Below are 27,994 nucleotides of genomic sequence, written 5' to 3'. Positions count from 1 at the left end.
TTTGAAGTGTACTGCATCAGACTGCTGCGTGACTTCCTTCCTGCCCAAACTTGACGTCACGAAACGGAAGAGTTTTCACTTATTTATTTCCATGCTAATATGGCAGCGCCGTCGGGCGGAGGCGATACGGGTAAGTACCGCTTTCCTCTTCAAATGATGGTTTTCGCCCGTTTTTCCGATTCGTAACTCAAATCATCTGCAAAGTGTCATGGCTGACGCATTAATGTGTATTAGAATACCATATACCATGTAAAGTGTGAGTTTGCTCAGTGCCGTTCACTGTCATAACACCGTTGTCTGTCTGAAACATGTCTGTACACATACCGATCACCGGACGATCCGGCGCACAGAGCCGCTGGTCATTAACGACAAAGACACGAGCTAAACAAACACATCAAGCAAAAGACTTCTTTGGCTGGATCCTAAAGTTAGTCGTCTACCCAAACAACATTTTTGGGCATCGCATGCGTTCCAAAAGAACTTATGAGCGTCATGGGCGCGTTCCAAATGTGCGATTTTCTTCTTCTTCTTTTTTTTTTTTTCAGAAGACGCTGATGATGCGGAGAGATGCTGTCTTGTTAGGCTGCACCCTGTTTTTGAGACACAGCCTCCATGCGCTTGTGTTGGCTCCGGTGCTCACGGTGCCCGATACCGCGATGTTATTGATTTCCAGAAGACGTGACATAATCGTTTGAGTGATGATCTGTTAGGATGGCAGTAAAGAATCATCACAGACGGGTTAACGTTATAGTTCGCACAAACAAAACAAATAAAAACGTCGACTTCATTTATGTTTTCCCAAACCTGTATGACTGTCTTCTACATTCTGCATATGTTGTAACATTAATGTTGTAATTTTTAATGCTAGTGAAATAACACAATTATTGCTACAGGCAATTATTGAAGTAAACAATTAAATAGTCTGTTATAAAAATAAATAAATAAATAAATAGGACAAAATAAATACAATAAAACAAAAGACACGAATGCATTAAATGGTGCTTTTATGTTTTAGTAGGTTAGTCTAGCAATAGGGTAGAAATTAAATTAAGTAATCAATCAAAAATTATATATATATATATATATATATATATATATATATATATATATATATATATATATATATATACCTTTTTTTTTTTTTTTTACTGTTTGTTCACTTAAGATGTTAAGTGACTGTGTTCACATAATGACTTGCCAAGACAGGAGATTTGAATTTTGGCTAATATCATGTAAACCAATGGGGGTTATTTTGACCCCAACACCATTGTAGACACAGCCTTTATAAAACATATCTAACTGTAGAAACTTTGCATGGGCATTCATGACCCTACATGAGAAAAAGTCACACAATTTCAAGAATAAATATTTCAACTAGTGTTTCATGCAATTTAAATATGGCTCAAATTGACCCGAACACACACGCACACACACACTAAGTTAAATACTGAAATAAGACCGGAAATGGATTTAGTTTCCAAGCTGCTTATTTTCATTTCTACGTATCTGTAATGCTCAAAATGCTGTCTATATAGGCAGCTAACTTGTTTTGCAACATAGCCTGTATGTATTGTGTTTGTGTCAAGTGAAGATTTCAAGTATTTTGTTGTATTTGAATATTTAAATATGTGAACTGGTACTTAAAATTAGTTATTTATGCTATGTACTTGAGGGACTTTAGCTTGAGTGAGTCTCTTTCTCCATTAGATGGCTCATGCATTGCACACTAATTTCTTTACATCATCTTTACTCACTGTGAAACTGAAACCAAATGTGTGCTGAATTATACATGCACCGCTGAGTCATGTCACAAACAATATGGAACGATTCCACTGTTAGATCTTTTCTCTTTTAAGGCCACATCGGTGTTGTTAAACCTGTGTTTTTGACGTTTGTACTTGAGTATATATCACATACCTTTTGTTTACTACAAATGTCTTTCCTCACGGTTTTGTATTGTTTTTAATTATTATAATTTCCAATATTTGAAGGCACTGGCAATGACCAGATAATTGTCTTGGGATCTGCACTTCTCAATAAGTGAGTATCGTCTTATATCTTTTTCCCATGTTCTCTGTGTTCGTTCTTGTTCATTACCTCCGTCCCATCTCTCGCAGCTTTGTCTATGAACGAGTTCGTCGTCATGGGGACAGCGAAGCTGAAGTAACCCGAAGTCAGCTGGGTCCTGTTGAGCTGTGTGACCCCAACCATAAACGTATTGGGCAGTTTTTACAGCAGATTGGAGATGAGCTGGATGGAAATGTGCAGCTACAAAGGTAATGTGTGTGTGACATTAATAAATAATTGTGAAAATTAATATAGTTAAATATATTAAATAAATTAGTAATATTAGTTTTATTACATACTAAATTGAATGATTTTCTCTTCTTAGTATTCTTTGTTGGGCTTGAGAAAGCCAACATATTTAAACATTATTATTATTATTATTTATTATAAGAGTAATTGACACCGACTAGAACTTTAATGTTACACCAAATTCAGCTCAGATCTTCAGACTCGTCTGACTCGCGTTGCTGTATAACTGGTCAAGCCTTAACTTCCCAAAAAATCCTAGTGACTTTTGTTACCCGAGCAATGAAGGCCTTAACACTTAATGTCCACTAGAGGGGGCGACAGGATTTCTGTTTACAATAGTTTAAGTGACAAATATATATATGAATTTCATGTGTACTGCCATGAATATGCCATATCTGTGTACAAGAATAAACTTTACACTTCAAAGCTGTACAACTACTTAAAACTTCCCAATCTGGCTTTTTCAAGCTACCTCCAAATTTATTTTAAGATATAGTTTATTCACACTGGTTTATGCATTTAATGTTTGTCCATCTGGAACTTTTATTTTTCATGAGCGGTATATTTTAAGATGTACTAGGTGTTGATAAATCACATGCAAAGAATGTAAAGAGCTTCGACATTTTTTTATTTTTTATTTTTGAAAAAAAAATTATTGAATTCTAAATAGGAAATGAAATGATCAAAACATACATGGACCAGACGGGCTTTGGTTCTACTAGCTATTTGATTGGAGACCAACAGCCAATCACAATTGACCTTTAATTTTCCGATTGGTTGATTTTGTGGCACACTTGTAACGCTGTTGGAAGTTGAGTGAGCGGATGTTAAGAGTTGAGCAAGCACAGAATTAAGAGGTTGAGAGAGAGAGAGAGGGACTTGACAGGAGCGCAGAGAATAAGTTTGTGAGAGAGCACCGGAGTAAACTGCGAGAGAGGAGTTATCACTGCATGTTAATATGAATAATAGCAAACAAGCAAATACATTTATTGAGCACGGAATCGTTTTTTCTTTGGCCAAGATAATTTTTTTTTTTTTTTTGCGATTGTTAATTTCTGTTCAAAATATAATGTAATGTGCTTGCAAAATATAGTTCTCTGTGCTCAAAACATACAATTACTCGCTCAGGATTGAGGCACAAAAATAACTCCATAGACATCGCAACTGTTTGAATGTACCAAGTCACCCACTGTGCTGGGAAATGCCCACCGGATGGCAATGTGCAGCAACTCATCCATACCTCTCCATTGTCATTTTGGTTTAGTATGGTAAATGATCCTGCTCTTCAACCAACTCAAGAAGTCTTCATGAAAGTGGCCCGAGAGATCTTCTCTGATGGGAAGTTCAACTGGGGCAGAGTGGTGGCGCTTTTCTACTTTGCGTGTCGGCTTGTCATCAAGGTGACGACCTACACAAGCTCAATCTCGTAGCGAAATGCATTGTTTTGCATTGTTCTCATTTCTTATTCATGCACTCATAGGCTATTGCAACCAAGATTCCTGACATCATCAGAACCATCCTAAGCTGGACTATGTCCTACATTCAGGAACACGTTATTAACTGGATCAGGGAACAGGGTGGATGGGTAAGTCTTGACAGTGACTTTCTTATACAGTCACTTCCTTAAAATCATGTGAAACGTTGGGTGTCGATGTGATATTTTAACACAGACCACAGTGACCTGTACCAAATCCACTGATGCCGCAATAAACAAGATGCACAAAACAGCATGAACCGTTCACTTCCGTAATGTGAAGCTAAATATTCAGGCAGTACTGTAGACATACACTACTATTTTGATAGAAACTTATACTTTTATTCAGCAAGGAATCAATAAATTGATCGTAAGTGATCAGATATTACTGTTTCAAATAAATGCTGTTCTTCTGAACTTTCTGTTCATCAAAAAATCCTGAAAAATATATATATCATGGTTTCCACGAAAATATCAACATTGATATTAATGAGAAATGGTTTTTGAGTCAGCATATTAACATATCATCAGCATATTAGAATGATTTCAGAAGGGTCAAGTGACACGGAGCACCCATTTGACTTTTTGTCAGGAGAATTTCTTTTTAATGGAATGTCTAAAATAATAATCCATGGTATCTGTTAAACAAAAAGTTCCGTGAAAATGTATGTAATTTTTTTTTCTTCTTTTTTGAATAACGTGTGAACACATCAATTCATGATTTCTTTGTACTCTGTGTTAATGCCACTTGACTCATTAAAAGAAACTTTGAAACCGTATGAATCAAATTTGTAATTTTTTTTTTTGTTTTGTTTTGGGGGGGGGGGGGTTGTCAAATAGAATACATTTCTAAGAACTTAACTTGAAATGTGTTTTTTTTTTTTTTACTTCTGTTTACATGTTTTTCTTTATCATGGAAACATTCTGAAATATCACTGAAACTAATACTTTCTGATAAAATATTATCAAAGCATTTTGTTTTCTTTTCTTTTATGTATGTGATATTCTCTACATTAGAATACTCTCCCACTCATGCCTTGTCAAATTTGCCTATTTTCTCTCTCTCTCTCTCTCTCCCCCAGGAGGGAATCCGCTCCTATTTCGGGACCCCGACATGGCAGACTATCGGTGTATTCCTGGCCGGGGTACTCACCACAGTAGTGGTGATCCGCAAAATGTGAAAAGACTGACAGAAGGGTGGAGAGCAAGAGAAGAGAGAGTTGAGAGACCACGAGTAGAGGCTGAAACAGACCAGCAAAGAAGAACAGAAAGATGAGGAGGAAGAGAAAGGGATTTGGAGTAGAGAACTAATTCTAAACTAATTGAAAGAGAGAGAGGAGGAGAAAAGAGAGAGAGAGGAAAGCATGATGTAACTGCCTCAAGCCACTATTGTTAGTGCAAAGCCTGTGCTCTTTCTCATCTACAACTTTAAACCTTGATAACATTTGCACAGAGATTAATGCATCAGAGTCCAGGTGTAGGCTAGATTTTAGCTACTTATTTTTAGGTTGGGCTTATGACTGTTTAGGTTATATAAAAGAATGGATTAGTATTTGATTTAATTTATAGACATTGTCTCAATGCAGAATTTTCTAAGTTAGGAGTCTCATATTCTTATATTATCATTTTTTGTCCTAAATTGTGTATAAAGACAGTCAAAATGACATTTGATAAACAGTTGTCTTATAATAGCTTATAAATGGAATTAATATATATTGTTATAGCTGTTTTTTTTTTTTGAGTGCACTCTTATCTGAAAGAGTAGGAATGGGCTCGGAATTTCTCCTCTTTCTAATTCCTCCTCACCTTTCTTTGTTAAATGTCTCCTATAGTTCATCAGAATAGGGGCTATGAAATGTCTATGAAGTTGATTGTACTTGAAAGTACAGGTTTAGCCTCTTAAGAGTTCATGAAATGTTTGTGCAGCCAACCAATCAGCACTCTGGTAATACTGGTAATACTCTGACAATACTAGTGACTCTTAAACGCATTAAACTTCTCAGAACCATGATGATCGTGTTTTTTTTTTTACAGAACCAAGCATTTTCATTTTAGAATAGTGAAGGACCTGCCTGACAATCTAAAGACTTCAGGTGAACGCGCAGATTCGATCCACATATGGGGACTTTGAAGAAAAGCAGTTGGTTTGGCTTCAGCTGGTGCAAACATTCGGTCCTGCAGGACTTCTATGTCCATTAGTTGAGCTTCTTCCCTCAGCAGTTTTCTCAGTACTGTATTTTTACGATGGTTAGCCAGAGCCACTATCCTACATTTACATGCAGTTGTTTTTTCATATATATATATATATACTTGTTTTTGTCTTTTGGTACAATATCATACTTTTTTTCTTATTTTCTTTTTTCGTTAACAGTGCCTTGGGCTTTTTATGATACTAGGCGCCACTTTTTCATCTTTTTCTACATCTTTGAAAACTGGTATAAAATTGTGCACCTTGAGGCAGACTGTCTGCTGTGTGAGCCCACGAGTTTTTGTAAAATGAAACAATAAATTGTTTTTATGGATTTCAATGTGAATGTGTGGTGTATTTTGGTAGAGAAAGTCTTTATTACATTTTCCACAATAGTAAAGGATCAAAACTAAGAAATGAACATATAGAAATTGTGCAGAGAATTATTAAAAATTACTATTTACTAAAAAAAAAAAAAGTATACAAGTAGCTTGGCTTCCTCTGGGCATCGTGTGATGTAACCGTATTAAAGAAGTTCAAAAGTATGCTAGACACTTGTTTTTCCTTTTCCTGTCCAAACCAACTCTCTCATTCTCTAGAAAACCATTTGTCTTAAAGCATTTAAGCATCAGCTTTTAGATAAAAATCTCTTTAAATCATGAAAAAAATAGCCTTCGTTCTAACTTTTGATTTTGAAAGTGAAAGTGACATGACATTCAGCCAAGTATGGTGACCCATACTCAGAATTTGTGCTCTGCATTTAACCCATCCGAAATGCACACACACAGAGCAGTGAACACACACACACACACACACACTGTGAGCACGCACCCGGAGCAGTGGGCAGCGATTTATGCTGCGGCGCCCGGGGAGCAGTTGGGGGTTCGATGCCTTGCTCAAGGGCACCTAAGTCGTGGTATTGAAGGTGGAGAGAGAACTGTACATGCACTCCCCCCACCCACAATTCCTGCCAGCCCGGGACTCGAACTCACAACCTTTCGATTGGGAGTCCGACTCTCTAACCATTAAGCCACGACTTCCCACATTTTACGCCTTCCCACATTTTACGTAATGCACTCAAACATAAAAATAAAGCTTAACAGAAATATTTAAAAAAATATTAAAATTGCACTGATGTAATGTGTCTGTTTTGTAGTGTTTCAACGCCTTTCAGCTAAATAGTTTTACTTCCAAAAAGTTTGATTGGCATTCAAATGATTAATGCAATAAGATCCTCCATTCAATGTTTACAAATGCAACAATACACAACATTTATTGAAGGATTCTTTGAAATACAGTTAAAACATTCTTAGAAAGATCGATGATTATTGATGTCCATCGTTATGTCCCACAAGTAAACCATACTGACATTGAATACAAATTCATAAGTGCTCAGGGTTTAAGGCATGTACTTTTAAAATCTTGCCATTAATCAAGAAATTACTCCATGAAGGCCCACAATGATCTATACAACACAGCACAACAAAAGCAAATCTGCACGGTCAGTTAAAATAACTTAAACATACTAAGAATGTAAACCAATAATATGGCAATGGCTCAAATGTTTGACAGGTGAGAAGCACAGATGAGATTCATGAATACAAATCCAATGCAAAAAAGTACTTTGGAACAGAATGCTGATTGGGGATGGAGAGATCAGTCGTTAGTCTCCAGCACCCCCTCTCTGATCCTCCAGCTCCATGGTAGTTTGCAGCTGGGGCCGAGCGTGAAGCAGGGGCTGTGTCCGTACTGATGATAGTGGCTGGAGTCAGGGGCCGGGACACAACGCAAAAACAGGCTGTTCTCTAGGACCTCTTTGTCATGGGACAACAAGCAACCATCTTCTGTTTGCAGACTGAACACGTTTTCTGAGATCTACCAGAAAGAGAAGATATTATCCTCTATAGCAAGCACCAAGAGTAATGCAAATAAAACAATGTGATCTGCATAAACACACTGTATACACACACACACACACACACACACACTGTTCACCTGATCACTGATTCCTCTAGCAACGTGGCCTACTTTCACCCCGGGCGTCTCCCGAATATGAATGCATTTCCCGTCAAAGTCCCTGATATAAACATCCACCCCTGAAGAAACAAAAGAACAGATGTCAGCATGGCACATATAACCCTAATAAATCATCATCTAAAAATATCTCATACCAGAGGCATGTGTGAATGGAAGTTCCTGTAGCTTAACTGTGTTATGTGCCAACGTCAAAAACACTGGTTTCTAAAAAATATACATGTCCCTAGACTTCCTGGTGTTAACAATATTAATAAAATATTGTTCTTGATAAAATATAACAATAGTTTTTTCCTTATTACTGACTATACACAATAGAGTAATTACTTGGATAAAAATCTACCACACAATATTTTCTTTGTTAAAAACATTTGTAAAAACTGGACTACATTTTAAAAGTTTGGGGTCAGCAAGAAGTGTTTTTGGATGTGATGCATTTGTAACCGTAAACATTTGTAATGTTGTAAAAGATTTAGATTTCAGATAAATACTGTTATGTGCTAGAAATTTATATTCAAAGAGTCCTGGAAAATGTATGGTAATTTATAATAAAAACATATTAGAATGATTTCTGTAGGGTCATAAGACACTGAAGACAGTAATGACTGCTGGAATCATTTAGATTTTAAAATATAGTAAATTAGAAAACAGTTATTTTAAATTGTAATAACATTTAGCAGTTTTTACTGCATTTTTGATCAAATAAATGCAGCCTTGATGAACACATAAAAAAAAACAAAAAAACATTTAAAACTGCCCCCAAACATTTGAACAGTAGTGTACATGTTTTTTTCTCCTGGGATATCAAGTATTGCAAAATTTCACTGACGCTGTTACGGACTGCCAACAGTTCGGTATGGTGCCAACCCACTGCTTATGTAATGATTCTTTGCATTCCTCAAAAGTAATCAGTTGTTGTTCACACACCGTCAAAGCAGCGAGGCGGAGGTCGATGCGTGGGGGCGAGCCAGTCCCTGCTGAAGCTCTGACCATCTTGTTGGCTACTGTAAGAAAAGACGCCTGAGCTAAGGTCATCGGCAAGACCGTCTGACCAACGTCCTGAATCCTGGGGGAGAAAAAAAACCTTTGAATTTCAAATAAGTTGTTATTGGTTAAACCGAGATGCTTTACTAGCAAACAACAGGTGATGGTTGTCAAGAATTTAACCACCACGTTATCAATGGCATTATAATGCATTTACTAGACATCAGGTTATGGGGAATTACAGGCTACATATTCAGCATACTGAACTTGATGCTTGGGTTTGTTTACCTTCTTGTCAAAGTTTTCTCTAGTGGAAGGGCAGTCGCTATAGATGCAAGAGAGCAGCTGCTCCTGTCGCTCAGCAGAATGAGCCAGGGAAAGACTGCTCAGGCAGAAATCTGCAGAAAGAGTGAAAGTGAAAAGTGTTACAAGCTACATTTCAGAAGGCTGTAATCACAAGATTGGATATTGACCAGCAGCTGCTAAGTTTGGGATATGGAAAACAAAAACGCTAAATGAAGACACCAAAATGCAACTCGCATAAACTACTATATGAACACATTTAACAAATACAATCCTACATTATCTCAGGTCTCAAATAATTCACATCTAAATCTTTGTTTATTCTACATTATCGTTCAGAAGTTTGAGGTTGGTATGATTTGTTCTCATAGAAATCTCCTATGCTCATCGAGGCTGTATTTGATCAAAAATACAATAAAAATTATATTTGAATCTAGTTTAAAATATCATTTATTCCTGTGATGCGAAGCTGAATTTTCAGCATCATTACTCCAGTCTTCAGTGTCACATGATCTTTCAGAAATCATTCAGATTCATTTCTCATTATTATCTATGTAAAAAATAGTTGTACTGCTTAATATTTTAGTGGAAAGTGATACTTTTTTTGCATGATCTTTTCAGGATGTTATTTTGTAACATTATAATTGTCTTTACTCTCACTTTTGATCAATGAAACAGTTCTTTGCTGAATAAAAGTGTTAATTTTTTTTTTAAATCTTACTGACCCAAACTTCTGTACAATAGTGCGTTTACTAAAAGAAGTGGCTTCAAATTCCATTTCTATTATTTTGTACTAATTTTCCCAGAAATGACAATGAAAGCAATCTGCAAACTGTTTTTACGATCTTCTACATTAATTAAAAATTCACAACTGGGATGGAAATACAGCTACTATGACATGAATATGACATGATCAGCTGGTGGCTGACCTTTCTCCAGTCTCCTCAGCTCTTGTTCCGGCTCCCTCTCCGGTTCCGGCTCAGTCTTATTGATGATCCGTGACTCAGGTGAAGTGTTTTGAATGTGGAGAAGTGACTTCGGAAGACAGTGGTCATCGTTTCTTGTCTCCTCTGTCTGTTTCAACTGTTTTACCTTTTCTGGCTTCTCATTATATTCCCCATCACCCTCTTCCCTCTCGTGCTCCAAGCTCATCCACTGCAGCTCAGAGTTATCAGAGGACATGGTGTGGTGGGATGTGGTGGGTGTGGCTGAATAGGCGGGGTCTGGATTCTCTGGCTTCCCCAGTGGCTTCTGATATGGTCCTCCTCTCGCACAGCTGCGAAGTCCCCCCACTGCAAATATTTTTTTACATTTTTTTTTAATTGCATAAAATATAATATACAGGCATTTGTATATGTTTCATGATTATTTATTCTTACCTGCTTTAAGTGCTTTGGCAGTTTTAACCAAAAGTTCTTTGGCAGAAGCTCGTTTAATTGGATCTTTCTGCAGTCCTGCTTTTATGACATCTGCTGTATAGGAGCTGCAGTCACATGGAATTTCCCTCAGTGGCGGCGGCTCTTCTGCTATCTGTCATCATACAAACCCAAACAATACTTCTTTAGTGTTTGGTGAATGCACACAAAGCATTGAGCAATATAAAATGTGACTTTAAAATAGGGAAGGACTTATTTAAACAGTTTCCAATCGTAGCTTACCTTGAGGAAGAGTGGGCGGGAATAGTAGCGGGTCCATGGATGACAGCCGTTGAGCATGTGCAGAAGCATACAGCAGCTGCTCCAGATGTCTTCTTTTGAAGAGCGCGGCTCATTGAGCACCACCTCAGGTGCCATATGAGTTTCTGTGCCTTTCAGATCTAAACGCACACAAATGGAGTTTGGTATGTGGCTATGTTCACTTGAAATACGTGTTTGAGGCTCTAATGAAATGTACTTACTCTTACAATAACTAAGCCCTTGTTTGTCCAATCTCTCGGAGTATCCAAAGTCACACAGGAATGCATCTTTCCCATCTTCTGACAGCAAGATGTTATCCGCTACAAACATGAACACACAAAGTGAGCTTTTAAAATGTAATTATTGTACAAAACACTTGCAACAACTTGTGTCTGCCTACATCCATTGGCCATTATAGTCAGCAGGAAACTGAAATACGATTAAAACCCCAACGTTATGTACACGATCGTTCAAACATTTGGCATCAACAAGATTTTTTTTTTAAGAAATTAATACTTTTATTCAGCAATGACACATTAAATTGATCAAAAGTGGCTACAAAATATTTCTATTTAAAAAAAGAAAAAAGCTGTTCTTTTGAACTTTCTACTCAAAGCAACCTGAAAACGTATCATGGTTTACACCAAAATATTAAGCGTTACGACTGTTATTGATATTGATAATAATATGCAGCAATAATTCGCAAATCAGCGTATTCGAATGATTTCTGAAGCGTCATGTGACACTGAAGACTGGAGTAATGACTGTTGAAAATTCAGCTATGCATCACAGGAATAAATGACACTTTAAAATAGATTAAAATAGAAAACAGTTACTTTAAACTGTAATAGTTCCCTATATTACTGTTTTACTGTAATCAAATAAATGCGTAATTGTTGTGCATAAGAAACTTCTTTTTGAAAAGATTTTAAAAAATCCTTTTAACCCAAAGTTTTGAACAGTAGTGTATTTGAGTGAAACAAGGTATTTAAATACCCCCCACCCCCACCCATCTGACTACTATTTAACATTAATTAGTATCCCATACAAGTGCGAGCCGTTGCAAAAACGGTCTCATTACATCTATTTTCATAATGCATGCCCGATAAGACTAGATGTGTTTGTCAGTGGGCACATCTCTTCCCATAAGTCTCTGCTCTAGAAGTGGTGATTGGCCAATTCCAGGAAAAGTTAAAACTGGAGTGTGTGAGACTTTCAGTTTCTACATTGCAAACCACAACTTCTCAATTGAAGAAAAATAAATAAAAAAACTAGATTAAATTACTGATAATCAGACTATTTGGACAGCAGATGGCGCTGTAGATGTCAACGTAGAGCAGTTTGTTTTACTGTTTGCTTTAATTGAACTGCCCTTTATCAATCTGAATGGCTTATAAAGACATGAAGCTGCTCTTTAAATCTCTTGTGTCCGTCTGCGTAATATATAGCCAGTTCTTCAATCTGTGTCTGGTTTCTTTCTCTTGATCTCTTGATCTCTCCGTCTCTTCCCCCTCCCCCCTCCTCTGAACCACATGAGTCATGCTGTGGGAAATTCCCAGCCGGGCTTGCTCACATTGTACTCTGATCTCCTCTCTCTCACCCCAGGTGCTGTTCATCTCATCCTATTCCCCGGAAAACCAACTAAAGCCAGCCACAAAACACAGCATTAGAATCAACTTCCTCGGCAGCAAATCTGTAGTTCTTCAATTTGCTTATGGTTACATGTAACAAATTTGTAAAAAAAAAAAAAAAAAAACGTCAGTTTTTCAGAAAACAGTGTTTTCTGTAGTAAATCAGAGAAGGCAATTTTATTGCACATATATTACTCTTTTACAGCTCAGGAAACATGGAATCCACCAGTTACGGTACACGTCAGTGTTATTTTTTAAATTAATTTTACACTATTATTATTTTTTTCATATTATGAATGAGCTCATTACATTTTTATATTTTCAGTTTTCATTTTAATTTTAGTTTTAATTCGACTAGTTTTATTATGTGCTTTTGTCAATGTTTTTGGATCTTTTTAAATATATTTCTACATTTTAGTTTTAGTAATTTTATAATTTAATAAAAATGCTCAATTTTGATATCTTAGCGCATCACTGACACGTGATCTGAGATTACAAGGGTCATACCTTTGATGTCCAGGTGAAGGACGCGCTTCCTATGCAGGTGATTTAGTGCCCCCAGTACTTGCTGAAGGTAGTGCAGGGACAGATCCTCTGGCAGGCGGCCTCGTTCCTCCACCAGCTGTCCTAGAGAACCTGAAAAGAGTGCAAAGGTAAAACTCATTTTACATACAGCACACAGAGAAAATGACATGAATGTGGCAGTGGGCGAATGCATAAAGTGCAGCATAATCTGAAATCACGAGTTTAAAGTTTAAAGCATTTAATTCACACAGAGAACATGTGATGATGCTGGATATAAATGCACACTTCACAAGATCTCACAGCTGGATTCGACTAAGTTTGCAAGGTTTCTGATATTAAATGTTCATTAGTCATTCAAAGATTTGTTTAAATTATATAAATGCGTATTTGCTTAATGCTGACGGCAAACGATAAAGTATTATAATGTTTGCCTTTCTATTACTAATAATATAAAAGCAATCGTTATAATTCTTTTATACATTAATTCCTGTTTAAACATTCTATTTGATTATTAGACAGACTTTTATCTATATTAGACAGAACTGTTAACAATGACAGTAAACAAGAGGGCGTGTGAGCACTGTGTGCAAATATCGGCCGATATATCGGCCTTGGTGATATATCGGTTGACCACTATAACTCTACGAAGGCACTTCTGAACACTTACTGGATTTAAGGTCCATGAAAAGGATGATGGAAGGACCTTCACGCACAACACCAAAGAGTTCCACCACCTGAGGAGACTGCAGGGCACTCCACGAGCCCACCTCCTCACTGCTGAAACTCACCAATGGCACCTGAAAACACACACACACACGAGCACCAAACATCAACAGACAGTAACTTGCATCTGAATACCAGCTCTGCCATCAGCCAGAACAATAAGATGGACACAAAGGAGGGCACAAATACCTTTTTGGCAGCACATGTGAAGCCGGTGCCTTTGTCTTTGATGCTGTAGACTTCTCCGAAGGAGCCCTGCTTGAGAAATCTACAGCGTTCATAATCCCGTCCCTCTCTGTACTCATAATTCACTGGTTGTAGCCCCTAAAAAAGGGATGTGAGATGTTGATGTCAAATGATGTTATGGTTGTTGATTGGCAAATATGGTGTTCAAGCCATGTTACAATACACAATATAATGACCCATATAACAAGCGACTGTGTTCATCACATCACAGCATGCATTTCCACTTTTTGTCACTTTTATTTTTTTATTTCTTTAGATAGAAACAGAACATTTAGTATCTAGTTATCTGTGTGTGTGTGTGTGTGTGAGTATGTAACTACACTACCATTCAAAAGTTTGGGGTTTGTGAATTTTGATTTAGTTATTTATTTATTTATTTACAACAAGCAAAATACAGTAAACTTGTTAGTACTTGCACTACTGTCTGTTCATCCAGAAACACTGAGTAATCTATTTGCACACTGAAATATTTTCTATGCACTTTACTGTCCATTGCACTAGTGTAAATTATGTTCATATGTTCACAGTTTCTGCCTATAGTGTACATACACTTGTACATAATCCATTTGTATAGTATGTTCATAGTACAACTATGTATATCATGCTGATAGTATTTAAAATCTGTAAATTATGTTCATAATACTTATCTGTATAGTTATTGTACATATTGTAGACCTTGTATATTCTGTAACTGCTTATTCCACTTCTGGTTAGATGCTAACTGCATTTCGTTGCTTGTACCTTACATGTGAAGTGACAATAAAGTTGAATCTAATCTAATCTAATCTAATCTAATTTCTAAAGGAAGTCTCTTATGCTTACCACGGCTGTATTTATTTAATCAGAAAATACTGAAATAAAATAACTTTTTTCTATTTAAGTATATTTTAAAATGCAATTTATTCCTGTGAGGTAAAGCTATTTTTTCAGCATCATTACGTCAGTCTTCAATGTCACATGATCCCTTCAGATTCTATTATGCTTAAAAATCATCATCATCAATTTTAGTTTATTTTAGGGTTTCATTTGAATATTTCTTAACATGAATGAACATGAATTACATTAGATGTATGGTATCTATCATGTTTTATAACTTAATTGTTAAAAGGTTCTACAGAACAACTGAAAATGTCATAATTCAGAGCACATGACGAGCACAGTAAGAGTGTGAAGATGTTTTTACTGTTTGCTTATTTCTATTTGCAAGGAAACTCCCTAAGCAGAAGTAGGCTGGTGAGGTTAACACGAAACCCCACTGAAAGCAAGAAAACAGGAAATCGACAACCGCAAGTCAACTAGGGCTATGTGTGTTTCTCACTCTCTCTCTCTCTTCCTCTCTGTATTAGTAAGCCTACGTTGTCTTTATCTGCATTGTCTTTCTAGAGGATTCAGTTTGTGTGTGCCTGTATGACTTTTAGGTTGTGTACTTGTATGTAAATTTGTATCTTTGCGTGCAAGACAACACATCTATGCATCATGCTCTTTCGGTATGAGTTCATACATGGGTCAATTTCAACATGCGTCAACGTCATGTGTTTTAAATGCCATTTCAAATCACCTCTTTGAACAGGATCCCTTCGTTCTTGTCGCTCTCCTCTCTGTCATCCTCATCCCTCTCCCTCTCCTCTCTCAGCACATCTTTGACAAAGCCGTATGCGAAGCAGCGGCCTTCAGTTGTAACAAAGTTCCTCAGGGCTGTATAAACCAGAGGGCATTCAGTCTCACTTCTCAGGGGAGAACTGAGCTCCTCACTCTCTTGGCCGAAGCTCTGGCAGGACGAGAGGCTCTGTAAAGAGGTCCGCTGGGGCTCCCACTGATAAGAGTCAGATGGCCCCTCTGTTTCCTGCACAGACACCCTCTCTGTGCTGAGGCCACTGCTGCTGTATGCAGCACCATTTATACTGCTGCTGATGCACACAGGATCTATAACCTGAAACAACAGGACACAACAAAGTTGACTGGACTGTTAGAGAGAAAGACTTTGAAAAGCACTGTATAAAATCAATGCAGATAACAGGAAAAATTTACTGGATCTGGCTTTTTTTATGATTTTCTTTTTTTTTTTCCAATTTATTTTTTTCAGTTTGAAAACCTCCAACCTAGGTAACATTTTCAGACATCAGCAAATCTACGCTGATGAGATACAGAGAAAACTTAAGGTGGTATCTCATGCATCCCACCTGCATAACATATTCCCAGGGTGCATTGAGATAAGATCAGTGAAAATTTGTATCCAAAAATGATTACCGTATTTTCCGGACTATAAGTCACACTTTTTTTCATAGTTTGGCTGGTCCTGCGACTTAAAGTCAGGTGCGACTTATTTATCAAAATTAATTTGACATGAACCAAGAGAAATGAACCAAGAGAAAACATTACCGTCTACAGCTGCCAGAGGGCGCTCTATGCTGCTCTGTTCTCATGTAGCCTACACTGAAAACATAGAGCGCCCTCTCGTGGCTGGAGACGGTAATGTTTTCTCTTGGTTCTAAATAAATGCAACTTATAGTCCAGTGCGACTTATATATGTTTTTTTTCCTCGTCATGACGTATTTGTGGACTGATGCGACTTATACTTAGGTGCGACTTATAGTCCGGAAAACACGGTAAGTAGAAAATCTGTTTTAGAAAAAATCTAGTTTTATTCACTAGTGAACAGTATTAACAGAAATTGTGCCGTTTTAGTAAAAATGCACTAATTGAGTTAACTTTGTGGTGCTTATTAGTTTAAAGCTGTTATCTTAGCAACATGGTTATGTCAGATTCTGCTGGATTCAACTGCTTAGTTCAATAACAGAGTTAAGGCCTGTTCACACCAAGAACAATAGCTATGTTAAATGTATCAGCATCCGCACCACTTTGGCTGACAAATCTATTTATTGTTCATAATTGGGAAAAAAAATTCTAAAAGCAAGTCCAATGATATCGGTCCTCTGTCGTCATACTTATAGCTGTGGTGTGGACTTTGGAATTTCTTACATAATCAGAATGATTATTAAAAACTACAGTTAACTTAATAACCTTGTCTGTCTGAAGTCACACGTCACCTTTTCTGAGTCCAAGCGCTTTATCAGATCCCAAAATCAAATGACAAAATATTCGAATATGAAGCCGTGGAATATATATTTTATTAAATTCAACCCAACCTGTTTGATGCCCTCCCCTCTGCTCTATGACAATTACAGCAATTAATTCGGTCTAACCTGAATAAGAGATGATGAATGGAACTCGCCGCTGTCCTGTTCTGGCACTCCGGTGACTTCCACAGACTTCTCACCCCGTTTTCGCCGATGTTTCTTGTGCCGCTTCTTCCTGGGCCGACTGCGAGAAATAGCGCCAAGAAGCGACTGGGAGGAGATGCTAAAATGCGACCCATTTTGTGATGGAAAAAATATGTCAGAACACATGAAAACAGAAGTAAGTTGCAGTGATATATTAAAAGAGAACATAATGAGTCATGCGTTTGTGTAACACTCATATACGACTTTACCTGCCATTGGGGCAGAACTCCTGTGAATCCTGGGACTCACCTGCGGAAAAGAGAAAAATTTAGCCCAAATCTATATTTGGATATAAGCACTGAGAAATCATCTGTTTGAGTCGGTACTTACACTCTGCCTGGGCAATAATGGATTGTTTCTCTGTCCTGTGTGTCCACTCATAATTGGCAGTTCCATTGCACATGACCTCCCTCAAGTAGTTTTGGAAGAAACTCAGATGATCTATTTTGTCTGCCTCTACTCCCTTGCTCTCTGTGCGAGATGCCGGGCTCGAGCCGGGGCAGTTTAGAGCTTTAATATTTCTTTGGGTCATGTGGGAGAACGGCACAGTGGAGTTCAAAGGTCGCTGCATCTTGAAATTCTACAAAACAAAGAAAAAGGTCAATACATCAGTTTAGTCTCATATTGCTCAAACGACAGAAGTATCACTAAACCTTACAGTGCTTAAATATGATCCGTCATTGTAGATAAAGATCCGCACCTGGCCTTTATTAACCGGTGCTTTTAATGCTAACTGGCAGGGGAGGGTATTTTCTTTCAAATACAAATGTATTAAATCTTCCCTCTAACAGTGATTGGTCACAAAGCCTGAACTTTGTACCTGCTGAGGGCAACAGAGGACATTGCTCTCAGTGTTTTCAGTCAACACAAAGACTCAATTCTTCACTCTTACACTTCCTGCTCCTCAAGGTTGATCTACGGTGCGGGAGGAGCCGCGGAGGGCGAAACATGAGCCTTCTGCAAATCGAAATGAAGGCGGGCCCTGTGCGGATCACACCACCGCAGCTGTGTTTTGGCACTGTTTGACAGGATGTTGTTGTACAACCCACATTAAACTAAGCTAACCAGTCTGACTATAAGGACTCATTTTGGTACTGGAAATGTCCTAATTTAGAGCAGTATGTGAAAGTATTATCTCTGATGAATTACAGAAGTAAGCTTGTTATCATAAACCTGACATCAGTGACTACTTCTCACGGCTTCATTGTGAGTATACGTGGGAGGTAAACGTATCAAGAAGATCTTTTTTCCTTGTTTGACTGGTTTATGATATATTTTCGAATCAAATTCCTCAGGTGTGGTTGAATTTTTCCTTCTACTTCCTCGTTGTTTTGAAATGCAGTAATGCTTCTGATAATGGGACTTAGTATGTATGAGAAATAGTAGTTGTGCGTTGCCTTAAGCATTAAACATAAAACACCTTAAGGCTGGAATACACCATTTTTGCCCCGATTTACAGTCTGGAGAAGCTGACCCTAGTTGCTGAAGTCAGAGCCAGTCTGCAGATTTTGTTAATTGCCAGATATCATAGAAAAGCACGCGGTTTATGATGGTCACAGACTGCACAGTGGCCAAGATCACATTTGCAACCACTAGCAGCCGCCCACAATCGCTCTAGCATTGAGCCGGCAGGCCCTGCAAACATCCACCACATTTTCTTCTGTCTAGCTTTTATAACTGCGCAATCTTTTACCTAGGTAACATTGCGTTTATAAAATGAATCAAATATGCAAACTGAAAATTTTAACTAATTTTGTAGCGATATAATTATTCCTAAAGGCTTTTCATGATATGAATACTCTCAAAACCTGACCAAGCAAGTCTTTTTCTTCTGTTCAACTGGAAAGATCTGCACAGCCTGGAGAAACTCTGCAAGGTCTCATGCAGTTACAGCATGTTGCATCAGTGAGCCTTTATATGACCCCAGTTGATTTGTCCCACATGCTCCCTTTCCCTTCCTCTCTCTCTCATACCTCTACACTAAGAGAAAACAGGCCTCCATCTAAAACCAACGTCATCCGTGTAGACGCTGCCAAAGGCTCATTGGCTCAAATTGGCGCAAATCCTCCATTTTAATAGCTAACGGAGAAGCTGTTACATCATCAAAATGACTTCAGAGAGCACTCACAGCACAGTGGGAAGATAAAAATCCATCTGACAGCAATCCATACATGAGCAATGGAAAAATGTTGCAAGAAAGTCGTGCAGTCGAGCAGCCTGTAGTTCCTCACACTGAGAGCAGTTTCACACAGCGCGATCACATGAGTCCTTTCCATTACACTAAAGCCATCTGCATTCAATGATGATTAGCAGAAACTCACCCATTTTAATCAGGCTCACCAGAAAAAGCAAAAGAGAGATGAAACATACCGCTTTTTAAATGCACAGAGTAAAGCGTGCGAGACCTCATCTGATGTGATCCAAACAGTCGTTTACTAACACTATCACAGCCGGTCCCTCCTCTCTCTCTTTTAGTCAGCTACACTTGTCTCTAACGTCTGATCCTGCTGGCACTCTGCCATGTTGAGAGCGGCTGCACTCTGATTGGATAGAGCTGATTTACGGGAAATCCATCTCCATTTCCCCTCTCTGCGGTGCCCTCCTCCTCCTCCTCCTCCTCCTCTCAGTTACTTCACCTGCCTGAAAGCCTCTCGTTCTTTAACTGAACTTTCTCTTGTACAATTAGATCCACTTCAAATCCTTAGTTTCCATTTATGTCTGTCTACGACTTTTAGCATTTATCATCTTAAAGGGATAGTTCACCAAATTATTATTCTCTCAACTTTTCCTCACCTTCATGTCATTCCAAACCTGTATGACTTTTTTTCTTTGTGGACAATCAAAAATATTTTGAGAAAGCGGTGTTCTTTAAAATATCTTTAATGTTCCAGAGAAAAGGTCCAATCATATGTTTTAGAACTCCACAAGGGTGAGTAAATGTGTTTTTTTTGGGGGTGAACAATACTTTTTTTTTTCTTGCAGGAATGTAGACATCGCTCAACCAAATATTAACAGCTTTTCCATGAAAGCACTAGCAGTGGCGCTTAAAATGTCCAGTTTATATGTTGAAGTGATGAAGACTTCATCAAGCTGAAAAAGGTCAGATCTTGCTCATCTGCTGTAGGCTAACCTCACAATTCGCTGACGTCAAGTCAGTCACTTGTCAGTGGATTTCCATATCTAAGCCTACATCCAAAATGCTGTCGTAATATCCTACTGCGTGCACAAAGCTAAGCTCAGTAACTGAAGCCCAAAGTGTACTTTGGTTTTTATATGTAGACACTAGACTAGGGCATGCATATAGTACAAAGTACTAAGAAGTTATCTAGTTGAAAAGACATTGAAAAAAAGCATCAGGGCCAAAATTCTCACAAAATGTATGCAATAAAAAAAGCAGCTAAAAAAAATACTTTTGTCCCTAAATGACTTCTATGTACGTGCACATAGCAGCTACACATGCTTGTTTTTTTTTCATGACTGGTTTGACTGAAAAGTTTTCAAGTTCGAAATAACTTTGTCAGCTAAAAGGTATGTCAATACAACAAACAACCTCATTACATCACTCTTTTCTCTTTGAAGGAAGCTGAAACATTTTTATGATGTCAAACCTTTTTAGAAAACACGCTACCATTCAAAATCTTTTTTTTTTATTAAGAAATTTATAATTTCATTCAGCAAGGATGCATTAAATTGATCAAAAGTGACAGTAAAGACATGCATGATGTTACAAACTATTTCTGTTAAAAATACTGTTCTTTTGAACTTTCTAGTCATCAAAGAATCCTGAAAAAAAAAAGTATTACGGTTTCAACTAAAATATTACACAGAACATCTGTTCTTAGCAACATTCATAATAATAGGAAATGTTTCTTGAGCACTAAACAGCGTTTCTAGATTTCTAGCATTTCAGATTTCTAAAGGATGATGGGAAACAGACATGTTTTTAACTGCATTTTTGATCAAATAAATGCAGCCTGGTGAGCATAAGAGACTTCTTTCAAAAACAACTTACTGACCCATACGTTTAAATAGTTGTGTGTTATTAACATATATGTATATTATTCAAAGCCATAAAAAGTGAGCAAACACAGCTAGTAAAGCCAATTTCAAACTGCAAACTTTTTCTAGGCACGTTTGTCACAGTCAATTAATGTTCAGGCTACTACAGAACGGGAGTGAAGCCGCACCCTGCATCTGTCATTTCTAATTAACAGTTCAGGGAAATGGTGCGGTTTGACTTGTAACGCTCAGACAAAATCTCGTTATTGTCAGTTAACTTTTCATCAACGCATCAAAAACTCACAGCCTGTAATTATCAACTAGTTAAAAAAAAAAAAGTAGAAATGCAGGTTCTGCAATTTTTATTTTTTTTTAATGTCGAAAGTTTTTTGCAGAAGTGAGAACACACAGCTACAGGCGGATGAGGAAGAAAGCACAAAACGACAAACAGTGGATTCAACGATCTATCTATGGTATACAGAAATGTGGATGTTTGGGCAGCTCACAGAGGAACAGTGTGGTATTGAGGCCAGGGATAGGGCCGAGAAAGAAAACACACATGCTAAGAGGGATAATGACAGCCTTTTACCACTGAAGTGTGTGACAAAAAACATTGGTTTAACCAAAGGGAATGTCCACATCACAATGACTGTGTGTGTGTGTTTGCAAGACCAGACATTAGGTAATTAGAGTCTTTATCACTTCATAGACCAAAGGTACTAAGTGGAAAAACAGCGGTTTTGTTGGAAAAGGTGACACTTGGGTCAGTGTGTGTGTGTTTTGTATATGATGCTCATAGACTTAGAAATGATATATATCAATTACTAAACTGCTGCCTTTTCACTTTACACATTCAAAAAGAGCAAACAGGTTAAGACATAAAAACCAACTCAACACACTACAGATGGATAGGGTAAAATTCATAAATATCACCCTACTTTCCCAGTTAATTAAATCACATTACATTAAGACATGAAGTTTTGTATTACAAGTTTTATAAATTGTTATGCTTACATATGCAAATTAGGAAAACAAATCTTATTAAAAGTGCACTAATTTGCACACATTTCCAGAACAGAAACAGAAAATTGGATAAATCAAGGTTCAAAACTCCTGATTGATTTTGTTGGCATGTTAGATCCATCACTCCATGAATCAGAAAATACTTTCAAAACGGCCAGGAAATAAAGAAATCACCATGTTTTTAAGAATGAAATTTCATATAAATCAGGTGACTTATATATGAACAACCAGCTCGGAATGAAGATAGGGATAAAACTGTAAAGTTTGGTGTATATATGTGATACTGAAGTGGAGATTTCTGCCTTCTGCATGAGGAAAGGCATGAGAAAAGGATTTTAGAAAAATGCTTTCAAAGATCCAAGATTGAAATTTACAGAGGCAAATATATGAAATGTAATAATTTAAACACTTAAACGTGTGTGTGTTTTGGATCTTTGCTTTCTGCAAGTCTGAAATAATGTGTGGTATTAAAACAAAACATATTAAAAATTTACCAGTGCATGAAAAAAAAAACAATCGTTTTGCCTATAATATCATGCATTGAAAGAAAACCGATTGTAACACACACACACACACTGAGACTTTTTAAATTAAGCAGTGAGTCAACCACACCCCCACACATGAACAAGATGCTTTTAGCCTGAGTAAGTCATGCTCTAAAGCCTAAACTCGGGGACCAGAGCCCACTGAATACCTGTCAGGGGCCCTTCTGCATATTTGCCGCCAGGAAACACACAAAACATAAAAGGATATTGCTATGAGACACTATTTCCATCGCATGACATAAAAAGCTTTCAAAGTTAGACAGTAAACACGTAATAATAGACTTTGGCTCTTATGTGTACTGTATATGAAGGGGATATGGACTGTACTTGCACGCGCACGCTCGCACCCTCAAGATAACTGTTAAAGTTGCGCGACTGAATATACGATGTCTGTTTGATAAATGTCACACATAATAGGGAGAAAATAAAAACTTGTTTTGTCTTACACATTACACGCCATGTCCAAGCGATGTGTGCACGAAAAACCTTTTCACAACGACTTTATTTCTTAACAATCTTTTAAAAGTCCGTGAGTTTTTGCATGAGGTAAAGCGCTGAAACATTTCTAAACGAAGAAAGGCAGAAGCGTTTAACTTCCTCCTCCGTGTCTCCGCCATTTCGGACAAAATCAAAAGAGAGAAAATCATTCTTTAATAGACTTCACGGGTGTGTCTATTAAAGACAGGCGTTCGTGACGGACACTATAAGGGTAATACAGTAAAGTCAAGGGGACTTACCGTAATTGTAAGACAGGAGAACGGTGTTGTGTCGGACGCTGTCGAGCTCTTCTGATCGCTCGCTTGAGAGACAGGAAGACGAAGGATGCGTGTAAAAACCTTACAGACTATGGTCAAAACCTAGTAAGCTGCCTACATAGATAGCATGCTTGGGCATCACATGCGCGTCCACGCGGCTGTCTAGATAGACAGCTCACCAGATTTTCAGACACACGAATGTGACATCACGAATGAAGATTCATTTTGAAAGTAACATTTTCTGAAAGCAGAGCTGAGGTTGACGTTACATGGCCAGATTGACTGTTTGTTTCAAAAGTGTTTTGTGAATTTTAATTAATTAAAAATAAGCTGAGAAAATGCAATAAAATGCATATTAAAATTGTACTGTACAATGCATGTGGAGTACCCATAAATATTTTTTTGCCTTGATAAATTAGTAACATAAGATCTCAATGTGGAAAACTTGTAACTTTGTATTCTTCTTTTTAATTTAATTTCACCTTTCTGATTTTATTTTATTCACCTACATAAAGGTGTTTGAGGTATATTTAATGTGAAATAATGTAAACGCGACTACCCACTCATACCTGCTCAAAAATGTAGGACAGTGTCCATATCATTATATTATTTCATATTATCTCACAGCATTTGAAACTGTGCAGGGAGGCTAAACTAAACTAAACTAAACTAAACGTTTTATTTATTTATTTATTTATTTAGAAAGTTAGAATTTAAAAAAAAAGTCTTAGTTTTAATTTCATTTTTAGGAAAATAAAAATTCTAATTTCTTTTTTGTCATTCATCTGTACATACCTAAGTTTTCAGAGTCCAATGTTTTGGTCTACAGCACCATCTACTGGTACTTTGGCATGCACACGTTTGCACAAAAGCAAGAAATATCTCATGAGAGGGTGTGGAAAAAATTGAAAGTAATATAATTCTGAAACTGGGCCACAGCCAGCCAGCCTGAGAATCCTGAGGAATGTTTTCAACTCATGTCCAACTCCACGTAATAGTTTCCTCTGCTCCATCCATCTTGGGTCGAATACAAGAAAATGGACTGGATTATGTAGAATTTGATCTATGATCTAATCTTTGACTTAATTATCAAATATATTTGTTGCTTTTATTTTGTCGTACATATGTTTTGGATTAAACTAAAACCACAAAAACTTTGTTTACTTTTCAGCTGTGGGAAGAATCACTTAAAAAATTTTGATTAGCTATGGGCAATGTCATTTGAATGACATTTGTTGAGCCACACCAATCATGTCTTTTAAAACTGGTGATGCAATACAATTACATATGAGAAATACTCCTGCTCCTGTGGGATGAGTATTTGACACTGCTTTGTAATTTGTCAGTTTTTGGCTTATATGAATGGCTATATCTATAACAGGTTATGCTGCAGGCCTACACTTTAGGCTTTTATGATGTATACTAACTTAGTACTTATGCTAAATTTATAAATAGATTCTGTCCCAGTTTTACTCCTTTTTAAAATACCTTGTACAATAACAGTTCACTGATTTTATTGGAGAAAGGTTGGATGTGTCACATTACAATACTATTGCATTAATGATTTTTATTTATTTATTATTTAGCTTAATACTGTTTTATATTAGCTACAGGCATATAAGGATGGGCAAGAAAGTTGAGATTCAAGAGATTTCCATTTTATTCAAAGGTTGTCTTTTTTCCTCTTTCTTTCTTTTTGTTATTTATTTATTTTTAAAAGCTTGTGAGCCAAGTATTTGTAGTTTTTGTTGTTGTTTTCTGGCACCAGAAGGGGCCCTCAAAGTACTAAAATGCAGCTGACAAAAATAATCACAGGAATGACAAATTTTAGATATATACACGTAATACATTATTCAGTCATTCATTCATATTAAATAGGTTTAAAAGGTTTATATACAATAATAGCCTACTAGGCAACTTTAAGCCACATTTTAAAGCGAATGCGAAAATGTTGTAAAAGTGTTCAGTACCCTTCTCTGCAGATGAAGCCATTGATACTGTGAACAATAAACTCCTGCGATGGTTCAAAATGCTGTATTCCAGAGCCAATGCGTTCGGAGTACGACGCGCTCAGGTGATTGGACAGCCAGCCCATCAATCAACAATGGCGCACTGCCATTGGTCTATCGCCCATCCGCTTACTTTACTGGACGATTCGGTCAACAGAGAAACAAGTCGGAACGCAGGAGACGAGGCGAACAGGAGAGAAAATGGCCGACAGATTCTCTAGATTCAACGAAGAACGTGATTTCCAGGTAAAAATGCTGCACGAACTGCACGTATCCGAAACATATTATATGAACGTCCTTTTTGGAGAGCCGATTTTCGTACAGTTTGGTATTGTTTGTTTGAGCCGTTGAGCTGGCGCTGCCTCTATGACACTGGAAAAGAGCAGTCGTCCCAGTTTAGCATTGACAAGCTCGAGACCAGTTGAACTGTACGTGTCGCTTTCCAGTTTACCTCATACATTTTTAAAAATTTCCAGTGAATATCCAGATGGTCGTCGAAGTTTGAGAAGTGTCGTTATTCGACCCCTTTGACGAGGTATGATGTTAATTTGAGAAGAGGTTTTGACCGCAGCTGTCCCCGGCCTGGCACTGAGACATAAACTCCTCCGTCAAGACAATATGAGCAAACGGCCACCTGACTGTAATATCAATGATTTGAATGTACAATGTTTGCTTTTACTTGTGAAGCTTCAAATAAATAAATAAATAAGCTATTTTTACTCAAAACTGCGCTTTAACTTTGCTAAGACGTTAGCCTTGATATATGTGAATAATACAGGCATTGTTTTGTTTTTTTTGTTTTTTTGACTCGGACTGATTCTCGTCTTGCACAATGGCATGTTTGTGCTGTATTTTGCATACCTGATTTGCAAGTAAGGCCAGCTGATATAAAGACTACTTGCCTGTCAGTTTGCAAGGTCTGTAGCATTGATGCATGATGAGAGAGATCCGTTGTTTATTTGCTGATGTCAGATCTGGCATCTCTTTGGTCAGTTGAGTTTTGCCATGTCATGATTAAAATAGTTTTTTTTATTGAGGGATGCGTGTAAGATTTTCTGTGCATCTCTTGAGAAACTGTGCTGTAGACCTTCTTTGGCAATGTAAGGAGGAATGTTGTTTTTGTCTTGACAAACCATGTCAGAGGGTTTCTTAATATAATTCTTTATGGTCCTTCTGGGAAGGATTTCTGTTGATTTATCTAGAGGCTGGGATAGTTTTGTCCTGCACTGATGTGTAGGCAGATGGTCCATGTTGTCAAAGAAGTTGTCCAGCCCCCATCTGAAAGAAGGGTTTCTAAAACCACCCAGTTGAGCTGTGCGTGGAGTGCTGACAGGAACAAACAGGCTTTTATTAGAGTGCCTACGAACTGTGTGAAGCCCTTAGTCTAGATTAGGGTCAGCAGACAACTGAGAGCTTTGCCTTGGCAATTTGTCAGGGGCCTTCAACAGAATTAACAGCATTTGTTTATTCTTTAAACAATTGATAACAGAGTGCTGGAACTACGACACAGGCCTATCGGCTGTTGGGATCACACTGGTACACTCGACAAAACCCATTATAATTTTTCCATAGGCTTTTGGATTATCGGAAAAAAATAAGCTCTGTGTTCAGCCATAGTTCATGATACTTGCACGTTTTGCTCAAGATAATTTTCACAAAACAAAGTTAGGCTATAAACAAACTACACCATGGTCGCTCACCTTCAACTTCACTTTATCAAACTAATTTTAGAAACGTATGCCAAAATAAAGATTTACTCTGTGGATGAATTGAATACAGATTTAATAAGTAATGAAAAAAAATACTATTTTGAATAGTTTTCATTTGGGGAAGAAACCATTTTTATGTTGCTTTACAGTTGTTTTAAAAGTTTTGTATTTATATTTGGTGCCTAAAGATTATTATCATGATGCATAATTGAATGATTGTGTAGCGTGCATGCGTTCCCCTGAAGTACAGCCTCTCTGAAGTGTGAAACCCTAACTATGGCTCTTGTCAGTTTCCAGTCTCATGTCATTTTTCAGATGACAGAAAAAGCATAGACAGGGGCAAGAATCGCTATAAACTCTGGGCATGTAGAGCACTGCAGGCTGCGCGCTGGTCTACTTATCTGTGTTGTCACTCAGGGCTAGCATGAGTGACAAGTCTATCAAGTGCTGTCAGGAAGAGTGGACAAAGTTATAATAGTTACATTGAATGTGTTCAACTGAATTTATATATATTTTTTTTAAAACTTAAACAAGATGAACAATCATTTGAAATTATAGGTTAATATAATAAAA

The 27,994-nt window shown here is 37.4% G+C and overlaps 3 protein-coding genes across 9 annotated transcripts in view; 2 read left to right on the top strand and 1 right to left on the bottom strand.

Moving 5' to 3' along the window:
* Positions 1–7: 7 nt before the first annotated feature.
* LOC132149309 (apoptosis regulator BAX-like) lies at positions 8–5,737 on the top strand. Its single transcript, XM_059558442.1, has 6 exons — positions 8–130; positions 1,992–2,040; positions 2,118–2,276; positions 3,581–3,716; positions 3,797–3,901; positions 4,873–5,737. Exons 1-6 carry the CDS (start codon positions 100–102, stop codon positions 4,969–4,971), a joined length of 579 nt encoding a protein of 192 aa, XP_059414425.1. The 5' UTR covers positions 8–99; the 3' UTR covers positions 4,972–5,737.
* Positions 5,738–7,438: 1,701 nt separating this feature from the next.
* LOC132149313 (mitogen-activated protein kinase kinase kinase 14-like) lies at positions 7,439–26,187 on the bottom strand. Of its 4 annotated transcripts, XM_059558458.1 has the most exons (16): positions 19,510–19,646; positions 17,712–17,961; positions 17,591–17,630; positions 17,304–17,460; positions 15,659–16,030; positions 14,044–14,178; positions 13,799–13,928; positions 13,114–13,242; positions 11,197–11,295; positions 10,958–11,115; positions 10,679–10,829; positions 10,229–10,591; positions 9,285–9,394; positions 8,940–9,078; positions 7,974–8,074; positions 7,439–7,853 (listed from the first exon to the last, which is right to left on the bottom strand). In XM_059558458.1, exons 1-16 carry the CDS (start codon positions 19,552–19,554, stop codon positions 7,635–7,637), a joined length of 2,598 nt encoding a protein of 865 aa, XP_059414441.1. In that variant the 5' UTR covers positions 19,555–19,646; the 3' UTR covers positions 7,439–7,634. The 4 variants fall into 4 exon arrangements, with proteins under 4 accessions (XP_059414441.1, XP_059414439.1, XP_059414440.1 ...); XM_059558456.1 differs by lacking the exon at positions 19,510–19,646 and adding an exon at positions 26,164–26,187 and having other exon boundaries at positions 10,958–11,295; XM_059558457.1 differs by lacking the exon at positions 19,510–19,646 and adding an exon at positions 19,752–19,896 and having other exon boundaries at positions 10,958–11,295.
* The window catches only part of LOC132149311 (G patch domain-containing protein 8-like), a 53,415-nt gene continuing 51,265 nt past the window's right edge, over positions 25,845–27,994 (top strand). For 3 of the 4 annotated variants that reach the window (XM_059558447.1, XM_059558451.1, XM_059558449.1), the window contains exon 1: positions 25,895–25,958. Coding sequence is in view for 1 of the 4 variants with exons in the window: in XM_059558446.1 (XP_059414429.1) it covers positions 25,914–25,958 (45 nt within the window). In the remaining 3 variants the exon portion in view is untranslated. Of the gene's footprint in view, positions 25,959–27,994 lie in introns of all 4 variants that reach the window. The other variant, XM_059558446.1, reaches the window with a different exon arrangement.

This window comes from Carassius carassius, chromosome 9 (genome assembly GCF_963082965.1).
Source record: "Carassius carassius chromosome 9, fCarCar2.1, whole genome shotgun sequence".
Taxonomy (NCBI): domain Eukaryota; kingdom Metazoa; phylum Chordata; class Actinopteri; order Cypriniformes; family Cyprinidae; genus Carassius; species Carassius carassius.
Note: the sequence above shows the minus strand (reverse complement) of the source record. Positions and strands in the feature narration are given on the sequence as shown.

Excerpts from the sequence above, each read along its gene's own strand:
- LOC132149313 (XM_059558455.1), bottom strand. The coding sequence starts at position 19,554 with ATGTATGGATTGCTGTCAGATGGATTTTTATCTTCCCACTGTGCT. Across the intron at positions 17,962-19,509 it reads TTTTATCTTCCCACTGTGCT|AATTTCAAGATGCAGCGACC; the intron begins GTGAGTGCTCTC and ends TTTGTTTTGTAG. Across the intron at positions 10,592-10,678 it reads TGCCAAAGCACTTAAAGCAG|TGGGGGGACTTCGCAGCTGT; the intron begins GTAAGAATAAAT and ends AAATATTTGCAG.
- LOC132149309 (XM_059558442.1), top strand. The coding sequence starts at position 100 with ATGGCAGCGCCGTCGGGCGGAGGCGATACGG. Across the intron at positions 2,041-2,117 it reads GGATCTGCACTTCTCAATAA|CTTTGTCTATGAACGAGTTC; the intron begins GTGAGTATCGTC and ends CATCTCTCGCAG. Across the intron at positions 3,902-4,872 it reads TCAGGGAACAGGGTGGATGG|GAGGGAATCCGCTCCTATTT; the intron begins GTAAGTCTTGAC and ends TCTCTCCCCCAG.